Genomic DNA, 10,937 nt, shown 5'->3' with positions numbered 1-10,937 from the left:
CCATTTCAGAGAGCAATATCCTCTAACTGATGAGCAATTGGTTTCAGGGTAAGAGCAAACGTTCTAAACAATCACATCTGTCTAGAATGGCTTTCTTTTCTCACCATCCTTTAATTGTGCTCTGTTTCTGATTTCCATTTTACACTGAACACTGAGTTAATTTGAACTCTATATTAAATCACAATGTCCGTAGGAAATGTATTGCCAAGGTTTCTTGCTAGGTGATTTGAAAAGGTCCTACTAATGCTGCAGGAAGCACAAAAACGTATTGAGTGGGTGGACCCATATTATCCTTTCTATGCATATAGGAAAGTAGGCAATCCTGCAGGGATCCACGCCTGTGTCAATGAAGGTGCTGCAATGCCCCCAGAAAGCTCCATGGGAATTGGGTCTGGGGTCATGTATCACCAAACACACATTTCATCTTAGTATTAATTTCCAAACCCTATATCAACTTCTTTTTGCCTAGCAATTGATCATTTAGAAGTATAGTCCCATGAGTAAAGTTATTTAATTCCATGATAACCTTACTGTATTAGTCACTGCACTGTGTAAGGAAGGACAACTAGCCTTTGGGCTTGTGTCACAAAAGTATTTCAAAGAGGGCCCTTTTACATGTGCCCCACTTTGAATTAATGTGTCCTTCCTAAGAATCATTTTTCAGCTTCCACAATTTTGATACAAAGAAATGAAAAGAATTAGATTAGCGAAGGGAGAGATGGCTTTGAGGGCATCTTTGAGTGTGTCAGAGTGACAAAGTGGAAATTGTACACGCTGGGGAGAGGCTCCTTCTTCCAACCTGGAAGAGAATAATATCTGGAGGCTGGAAAAGAGTCTGAAGAACCTGGCTTGGAGTAAGAGGGAATAAATTCCAAGGTCTCCTCACAGACAGCTGCAAGTAGTCAGAGCAGGAGCGATGCAAAATAGTCTGGCACTCTCTTAGCTGCATAGCCACTATGCACAGGAACTTGAGATTGCTCCCTCAAGAGCTGCAGCTGTATTGTATGCAGTTGTCTTCTGCCTAGAACAAAAAATAGCAGAGGAAAGCTAAGAATCTTTCTCCCTACTCATTTGAACACCTGGCATAAGTCAATCATGGTATAGAATCTCTTCTTGGGCTCAGATGGCTGTGTCTGTTTGAGGGTGTCTTCCACTCCACCAAAAAAAATTAAAAATAAAACTACTGTTGCTACCACTGGTTCAGTTCCACAGGTGATAGCAATAGTGGCAACCAGCTAATGTTACTGCTCCCAGCATTAACTGCTCTATTGTCTACTGTTGATACCACTGATGGAGTTGAACTGGTGGTAGCAGTTATGAGAGATTTCTGGTTTAAAAAAATCCCAAAACCTACTCTAGCCAAGGCCTTTGGTTTCTATGGTTCGATCCTGCTTGTTCTGTGCCCTGGTACAATAAGGGTTTGCTCCCCTTCAGAAATCACAGGGCTTTACATGGTTGCACAACTACTGGATCTGTCATTGCCTAGGAGTGGAATCTCATCAACTGACAGAGCCCTAAAGTTTTGTCTGAAGCTGAAGTTTCAATCCCCATTGACTTTACAAAATCAATAAAATTCCAAAAATGTTAATATAAATAGTAATTATAGCACTTTGGAGCTCTAGTCCTGGATCTGAAGCCCACTGTGTTGTTCATACAAACCAGTCCAGGCTGGAATAATAAAAACTGATAAACCCCTCAGCCCACTTTCTCTGTAAAAGCCCAAGGAAATAGATTAGCTATGCAGTGTGTCATCAGGTTAACAAATCCAGTTTGTGTGACTAAGGTGGAGTGGGATCCAGAGTCAAAGACCCCTCATTCCCTTGAAGAGGCCCTGCTACAATACCAGACTCCTCTCCGTGGAACCAGAGGGCTGTGTATCTCAGGTGCTTCAGCTGATCACATCAGTTATAGTCTCTCAGACAGAGAAAGAGTTGTCTCTTGGGTAGGCAGTTGCAAACCATTGAGGGCTTTATAGTTGAAACCAGGTGCTTGACCTCCACCTGGAAGCCAAGTAGAAGCCAGTGCAGATTACAGTGTATTCTGCACCAACTTTACCGTCTGAATGGCCTGGTTGTGTAGACCCATGTTGAGCATGTTGTTGTATTTTAATCTTGAAGTGGCAAAAGCCAGTATAATGGGTCGGGGCCCTACAGTCAAGACTTCTCTCTCCAAGGACAGATAGAAAAAATTCCCACTCATCCGCACCTAGTGCTTTCTGCTCCCAAATTTGCCATCCCTTGTGGGCCAGGCCACCTTAAGATTCTCCCCAGTCCAGTGTGAGCCACCTAATTAACACAGACTAGTGATGCAGGAGTTTTTTCACAAATGGGCACCTGGAGGTGTAACCTTGTGTTTGTTTTTAACAGAAACTGTTTTCGGGGAAGCTCGTTCTAGTCAGTTTAAGGAAACTACAGTTTTTTCCTTATTGAATTCATATGTGTAGTTGAACATACTGGTAGGTGCACTAGCCATGAAATGATGGTTCAGTTGGCTTTGAGGCACCTGAATTAATCCCTCTCTTTATGCCCATATCCTAGCTGCATTCAGTAGGAAACTGTCTCCTGTAAGCTGCAATACTGTCTGTGATGAGCAGTTATGGGGTTGAAAATGCAGTGCACGCTTGCTCCCTCCAGAAGTGCAAGGGCCATCATGACACTAGCACACCTAATGTCCAGCAGTGCAAGGGTACTCCCAAATCTCATAGCCGGAGCCATTGGGTCAGCATAGACCTTCAATAAAACCAGGAATATTCTGCATACTAATAAAAAGAAATGATCAGCGTGCTAACTGAAAGGCAATACAGCTGCCTGTGCATGGGTGAATGTGTGTATATTGTATGGCTGTAAATTTTTCTCTTAATTCCTTTAATAACTCACCAAAACTAGACTAGAAAGCTTTCTTAAATGAGTAGCTTCCTTGAGCAATAAGGGCTCATTTGCTGACAAGAGATAAAGGGAGTGCAGCACACACCCGTGGTCCGCCCTTTTCCATAACAGCGTTATCTGGGATACTTGCATTGGGAAGGGGGTTGGGGGGACATGTGCACGCACACACAAGCAGATGTAAGTACAGGAACTTAAATATCTCAGTTAATTTTGTTAAACTCTCCCCAGAGGGTTAGTTTAAATTTTTTCACTTTGGTTGCAGCTGGGCCGCTTCAAAGAGGGCAGTTGAGAAAAGACTATACAGTAATAAAACAATAAAGTTTGTACAGTCTCTTTGCTCCTCAGTTAAGTTTCCTACAATTGCAAAATGAAATCTGTTTTACTATGCTTTGAGCTCTGTCTCAGACAACATGGTAATAGATACGATACAAGAACCTAAATAGATTAGAATGGTGTAAGATCACCCACAGCACTGTCAATGGAGTTGCAGAGGGGTTCCTTCTAATGGCTTTTTATGGCAGGGGTTTTCAGACTTTTTCATGATGAACATCATGCCTTTACAGTGAGATTCTCTTGTGGACACTTGCCCCCACATTCATGGACCACGTCTTCCCCACGCAGAGTACCATTAGATTCCAGTGCCAACAGCAGCAATTGTTTACATTGAGAAGTTTTATTAGGAAAGGGTGTACTGTATTGTTCCTTCTTTTAATGCAATTGAATAGCTGGGATGGGGAGAGCCAGTACCATGTGACCAGCCAGCTGTCTGCAGACCACCAGTGGTCTGTTGATCTCAGTCTCTCTCTCATGGCAATACATTTGAATCTTTACTGGATTTAGAAGAGATGAGAGACACAGTGGGAAGAAGATTTTTCTTAAAATCCAGCAACACACACACTTGGGTAGTTAAAGATCCTTGTCTGTTTGAGTGAAGATTATTTTGATGTCTACCTGCTTAGTCAGTTCATTAACCTGCAGCTAAATCCAGGCAATGACTAACTTGAGCGGGTTTTATCTTTTTGAAAGTAGATGACATCTAATCTTTCCCAGAGCATGTAATTGAATAAGCATGAACCTTCATTCTTTGCTTTTGATGTTTCTCATTTTATTATTCTGGTGATCGGAGAGACATAATCTTATGGAATGATTAATTTTCATAATTGGGTGCATTCAAGGTGTTCCAGTTTAAATATGTAATTTAAAACCCTCTTAAAGCTCACACAAATGAAATAAATCTGTATTTCAGTTTGGGGAATATTTTTAGGGTGTGGGTTTTTTGGTTATCATAATAACTTGTTTCTACTTTTGAAGATTTTCAGATGTCATCCTGGCAACAATTTTAGCTACCAAATCAGATATGTGTGGCAAAAAATTTGAGCTGAAGATTGATAATGTCCGTTTTGTTGGCCATCCTACCTTGCTGCAGCATGCCCTTGGGCAGGTACGGTAAGAGAGCTGCTGAGGCACTGGGAAACATTTTTCTCCTGAGAACTGATATGGACAGAACAGCAAAAGAGTTATGAAATTTGGAATTCAAAATGTACAGCATTGCTTTGAAACTCTGTTTTATGCCTGTGGTTTTTGAGAGCTTTTGTCTTTGCTTATTTGCTGATGTTAATGCCAAATATGTTGTGTCTACTTTGGAAATTTTTCACAAAATCTTCCCAGTGGCTCAAACACAGGTGCAACTGAATCAGTGTTAATATTAAATAGAAACCCTAGTGACAATGTGGCTCCAGTGGACCATATCTGTGTTTACCACTGTGCTAGTTAAATTGGCTTTTTGGCAAGTTTAACGAAACATAATAGTCAAAATTCTGGAAGCCACCTGAGCCGTGTCAACTCTGTGGCTCCCGCCCTAAAGCTGGTTCGTCAGGATATGGTTTTAGAATGGGTTCTCAAGCTCTTTCTTTCTGAGGTCCCCCAGCATGCTATAAAAACCCCATGCCCACCTGTGCTACAATAATTGTTTCTGCATATAAAAGCCAGGGCCAGAGTTAGGGAGTAGCAAGGAGGGGAACTGCCTGGGGCCACGTACCACAGGGACCCCTGCAAAGCTATATTGCTCAGGCTTTGGCTTCAGCCCCAGGTGGCAGGGCCCTGGGCTTCAGCCCTGTGTGGCAGGGCTTTGGCTTTCTGCCATGGGCCTGAGCGAATCTAAAGCTAGCCCTGCTTGGCGGACCCCCTGAAATCAGCTCACGGACCCCTGGTTGAGAACCACTGGTTTAGAACATTTGTTTTGTTTTTGGGGTAAGGGGTGGTGAAATTTCCCAGGGTCAGCAAGGCCATATAGGCACTTATGAATTAACATCTCAACTTAGAAGTGTTTCATGCTGAAATGGAGTAGACGTTCAGCTACATGGGCCATGGAAAGGGCTTCTGCATGAGTCTGGGGAAGGATTTGCACTTTCCCTGTCCCATTTTATGATCTCACTAATAGTGCCTAAAAGTGAATTGGACTCTGGGAATTTATGTGATCAGCAACAGTCTATCCTTTTCTTAGTGTCTGTGTCTTGTTTACATTAGATTTACTAGATTAATGTGGCTTTCAAAAATTTCCTATTGTCACTAACTGGTTATTCTTCACCAGCATTAGTAATGGTGGGGGAATTAGCATAAAACATGCAGGCAATCTGTGGCTACTGCTTTTAGTTGAAGCACTATGTTTAATAGATTTACCCTGACTAAGGTGAGAGACCATTGGGTAAACCTTTCAAAAGTGCATAAGTGGCTTGGGAGTCTAATTTCCATTTTCTAAAGTGATCTCAGCTCTCAGGAGCCTACATCTCACTAACCCTATTAGAAACTTACAAGTCAATGAGACCTTAGGTTCCTAAATGCCGACATCACATTTGAAAATGGAATGTAGGTTCCTAAGCCATCTAGGTGCTTTTAAAAATGTTACCCTACTGTGCTCAGAACACTTGCAGCCCATGCGTGGTATGACTCCCAACATTGCCATTGCTGGTGGAGTTGAACCCATATTCATAGCAGTGACGTGTTTTAAATAGAGTTCTTTAGTGCATACAAGGCCTTATGACTTTAGCGTTGAGGTATAACAGCAAACTGAGAGGCAGTATTTTGGAGGGAACGTCTAGGTGCAGTTTGCATTTATTTTTTCCAGAATCACTTTTAACCCTTCCCATCCATGCCACTAGAAATTGCTAAGCTGTGACTGCTCATACTGCTGGCAGTTTTTTTCTCAGATGATCCTGGGGTGAATATTCAGTGAAGACAATGTCATGTAATGCAGTGAATGGCATTAATGTTCATTATACCATATGCCAGAGTGAACACTGTGTGTTGTTTAATAGTATCCGATTTGTGCATTTTCCAAGCCTAATACTAAAGAGCCTGTTTATTAAGTCGTCAATTGCCCAGTGTATTTGTAAGTGTAATGGCTGAAAATTAAATTGAAAAGGTACCAGATTTGCAGTTGCCTATTTGGGATGGAATGCTGCTCAAATTCTAGTCACTCACTTTCTAGTTACATAAAGAACATCTTGGTTTTCTGTTTTTCTGAATAGAATCACATCTGGGTAGTAGTAAAAGTTATTGAGACCTGTAAACATCTTTTTGTTCTATAGAAATTCTATAGAACTATTCAATTGTGTAGATTTTATCACTTCTAAAGACCTTTGCATATTCATTAACACAGTGTTCTAAACTGATGCAGAAATGGCAGCTAGCTCTGCTAGGTCATTCAGTTCTAAAGCTAGAATTTTATTTTTGCAAAATTAGAAAGAGGCAAAGGTATTTCCTTCCAATCCCTTTCAATAAAAAGTAAATAAACAACTTCTAAATTATAAAGTATCCACAACATTTCTGGCTTGGATCTCATCAGATTTCATAAGCTGCAGTGGGTTAATACCCAGGGCACTACAAGAAGTAGTGTTTGTGACTCATTAGCTATGGCCCAGAATGCAGTGTCAGAGCAATGTGCTGTTGCAAGATTCTTGTTCACGTTAGATCCTGGCCTTTTGTGGTTGTTAAAAATCATATGCCATTCTTTTCACAGTAGTTAAAGTAATTAATCCTGTGTCCTGGGTATGACACCTGTTTGTTTAATGACATTCTGCCTCTTTAAACTCTCCCTATAGTTTAAATTGGTAAAGGTACTTTCTGTCTTTCTCTCCTAGTTAGAGAACATTGTGAGATCTGACCCAGCAGCCTTTTGAAGTCAGTGGCAGCACTCCCTTTAACTTCAGTGGGAACAGGATTGGGCCCTAAGTTTGTAAATGTTTTGAGGCCTCTGAAAGGTGCTTAAAGAAAGGTTCCTGTGGGAACCTTTAAGTTCCAAGAAACCCAATAACAAGGCTTGTTGTCAAAACTGCAGTGCAAAGTGATCCCTCTCTCCTCCTGTTAACTAGAATCTCATTTGATCCTTTTAGAAAACAGATGATTTCCTCTTTCCTTGTAGTTTATCTAGTTTTTTAAGAATACTGATAAATGGTCCCGTTAGTTTCCCTGTGTATTACTTGGGGCCCAAAGTCCATGGGAAGTGAGAGTTTTCCATACTTGTGAGGATTAGGCATAAGCATTATGGAGCTCTCTGGGAGTACAGACATGTCGCTTGGATCTCCTACTCCATCTTGTGGAGACACCTGGTCAGTGGAATAATCAAGATTTAACAGCTCCTAATGAAGGAATTCTACTTTTTTTTTTTTTTTTTGTCTTGCTTGATTTTATTTTTTCAAACATATATAGTTTTTTATTAAATCTCAAAAGTCTTTTGTTGTGATGAGAATGGTTTTGGGGAAAAGGTTTCCAAAATGCCATATGTAGGAGACAAATCTACTTTTGTTGTAGAACTGTACAATGTGTGTGCTTGAAAATATGCATTTCTAAAACACATATTCTCTTCAGTTCTGACAAGTGGAAATATTAAAAACATGATATAGTGAAGTACATTTTAGGAAGGGAAGGTCTGGGATTGTTTGGTTGACGACTTCTAGAGGCTTTTACTTGTTATAAAAGAATCAATTTTCCATAAATTTAATTAACTATATGTAGAAATACAGTGGGTCCCTTTTGCAGGAATCATGTACAGGCAGCCAGTGGTGAAATGCAACAGGAAACTAACCTAATAAGACTAGATCTGTTAAATCAAGACCTTTTTTTTTTTTTTCTTTAGTAGTTGCATCAATGCTATTTGAAAACTGTCTGAAGTACTGCCTTCACTCATTAGATTTTTTTTTTAATATATATAATGTTTTGCAGGTATCCAAAACTGATCCATCACCAAAGAGAGAGATGCCCACCATGATTCTCTTTAATGTTGTATTTGCCTTAAGGGTAAGGACTATTTTTACCCAAGAATGGATTCTGTATTGTTTTATAAGGACTGTTGATTCAGATGCCAGTAACATTTCAGTAACACACATTCACTGCCTTCTTTCACTATAAACCAGACTTTCTTAATTTGAAATATGTAAAAACAGTACTGCACGTGACACTAAAGATGCGCAGTTAAAATAAAGAAAGATCAAGCAATCATAGAAGTAAAAAGATGGAAGAGCCCTATCTGCTTTTGCAGCCAGTCTCTCGGGCCAGGGCATGATTGTTTCCAACAGGACATTTTCAGGACATTTTCTGTCATTCTTTTGCAGGTAAATGCAAAGGTTGAGGTCCTGCTTCATAGTGGATATCAGCTTTATTGCACATCCTGTATATTTTATGGTATACATTTAATAACATAGTTAAAGTATCCGTTGAACAAGAAGCACAAGAATGCAAAAGACTATGTAGGTGCAGCAAGGCCAATGCAATATTGCTGTAGAAACCACAACTGTTACGTATCCTGACTTTTAAGATGATGTACAATTGTAATCTTGCATTATTGTTTACCTATTGATGATGTACAGACAAGAGAAAAGTTCCCTGCCTCAAAGAATTGAGCACTGTTATATTATTTAAAAGAGTAGCCCTAGATCCTACTGCTAGGGGCACAGGTATGTTTCTTCCAGGCACAGCATTGCTGCCTCTGAAATGTGGAGTCATTAATGCATTTACTGTTTAGCGATAGACATTTCTGTAGTCCTCATTACCATGGTATTTGAATGCTTCACAGAATTAAAAATACATCAAAGACACGTGCACTTAAAGAGCTATGCTGATTTCTTTATGCAGGTAGCAAGGGAGTGGACTGGGGATCCACTTGTTAGCAGGGCAATAGAGGGTGGAATGCTCCTTTCAATCCATAGGCAGGAATCTTAACGGATGCACAGGAGCCTACTCTGTGCTTGTGTGCTGTGAAGTTCTCAGCACACTTGGTATGCCTGGAAATTTGAATATATATGAGAACTAGTGATTTTCAATAAAAAGCATACTTTGTCAGGGAGTCGAGGGAATAAAGGGGCTAGAGGCCTGGCCAGGCCACAGGTGTGCTCAGCTTCAGTTCACGGTCTGAGTACCTATAGAATACACAATAAACAGCCTGAACTTGTAAGCAGACCAGCTCTCCAGAAATGTGTGCTCTCAGATTTAATAATAATCCCTCCTTGGCATACTCAGGATGCAGTTTTTAAACATCCATAATGAATTTCTGAATGACCTTTTCTAAACACCACTGTGAACACATGCCTGTTTGTAATAAATGATCAGTAGGAATGTAGCTATTATATTTTGCAGTGAAATTTTTCCACATACACACAGAACTCAAAAACAGCTGAAGAAACTGTCCTCAAAGTAGAACCAATAATAAAAAGAAACCACATCAGGCATAGTCCAAGCATGGAAAATGAGGATAATTTTTCAAAACTTAGGAGTGAGTGGAAACTGATATATGAAAACTGTTTGGCAATCTTAAGTATAACATATACTGAGTAATTCAAATTCTGAAGCAAAGGCAAAGCAAAATTTCCTTGGCTCTGTCATTTACAGTGACTAATACATGACAATCAGCAAATACACTTAGAAATGGAGGGATAATTAACGCACCTATCCCAAGAATCAAAGCACCAAGTTTAGGCTTATATTTTTAGATTGAAATGGGACTTGGGAGTCCCCTTTCTGTCCCTAACGCAGCTTTCTGAAATTAGTCTGGTTGTGTCTTTTTTGCTGCATCAGAAGTTTGTGGTTTCATCTGAACCTGGCCTTTTGCTGAAAGTGTTGTTTGGTTTGGTGACCAAAATGTGTTCTTGCCCTTCTTGTCACATTCAGGAGAAATTCCAGATATGAGGGAGAAGGGCCTTGAATCTCTGTAGGAAAATTACTAGCCCTCTTATAAGTCCCGTAGTGAACATTTCAGAACAGCATTCTTTGGAGTCCTAAGTCATGCTGCAGGGTTTTTGAGACAGGGACCCCTTAGTGGACAATATTTAGGGCCATTTCCTTGAACCTGATAACATCTCCGAAGTGGAACTCTTCTATTCGTGTGAGCCAGGGGAAGAAAGGCACCAGACAGCTCTTCAGTCTCGAGTTCAAAGTGACAGGTAGTGTGTAGAGTTATTAGGCTATTGACTTGTACCGAGTCTCTCATAAGTCACAAAACCATTTTTGTCTCTCTCTTCTGGTCAAGCTTGCTATATTGTAATTATTTACACAGCGGGGCCCATATTTAGCCCATGCATTCTGGGAGTAGGTTTGCTCAGAACCACTCATTCTGATTTTAACATTGCTGTACAATTGCTTTAGCATTAAAGCTGCCATATGTGAGATCAGCATTTGATTTCCCAGCTCTGGCTTTCCCTTCCCAACCCATAAGCCTGAGTGCTGTAGAGGTAGCACATTGTTTTGTGTATGTCTGTGTGTGTGTAATGCACAAATGTGAGCTAAGAAGCCTTCTCGGAAGGGTTAAGGGAGTTATACCTGGGGGGAAATAAGCCTTTTTAAAGCAATTGGTTGTGATACAGCTTCTGTTTGGGACTGGAGTTCATGTCCTGGTCATGATGGCCAAAAGCAGAAATGGAGAAGAGCTTCCTACTCGTCCTTCTTCCCTCCGCAGTTGTTAGAAGTACTGTCAGTGAAACAAAAGTTTTTCTGTTATACTAATGTGTCCTTTGCTGTTGGCTTTTTTGTGATGACTAAGTTCTCCCTCACTAGGGAGACAGG

General features: G+C 40.5%; 1 protein-coding gene across 13 annotated transcripts in view; it reads left to right on the top strand.

Annotated features, from left to right (window-relative positions):
* Window positions 1–10,937, top strand: part of NPRL3 (NPR3 like, GATOR1 complex subunit) — a 108,239-nt gene that overhangs the window by 12,420 nt on the left and 84,882 nt on the right. For 4 of the 13 annotated variants that reach the window (XM_050968239.1, XM_050968246.1, XM_050968238.1 and 1 more), the window contains exons 3-5: window positions 10–48; window positions 4,197–4,326; window positions 8,106–8,180. The exons of 3 other annotated variants lie outside the window; for them this stretch is intronic. In XM_050968239.1, coding sequence (XP_050824196.1) covers window positions 10–48; window positions 4,197–4,326; window positions 8,106–8,180 — 244 coding nt within the window. Of the gene's footprint in view, window positions 1–9; window positions 49–2,974; window positions 3,063–4,196; window positions 4,327–7,417; window positions 7,493–8,105; window positions 8,181–10,128; window positions 10,322–10,937 lie in introns of those variants that run through there. 6 more of the 13 variants (XM_050968242.1, XM_050968240.1, XM_050968245.1 and 3 more) reach the window with 6 other exon arrangements.

Source organism: Gopherus flavomarginatus, chromosome 9 (genome assembly GCF_025201925.1).
Source record: "Gopherus flavomarginatus isolate rGopFla2 chromosome 9, rGopFla2.mat.asm, whole genome shotgun sequence".
Taxonomy (NCBI): domain Eukaryota; kingdom Metazoa; phylum Chordata; order Testudines; family Testudinidae; genus Gopherus; species Gopherus flavomarginatus.
Note: the sequence above shows the minus strand (reverse complement) of the source record. Positions and strands in the feature narration are given on the sequence as shown.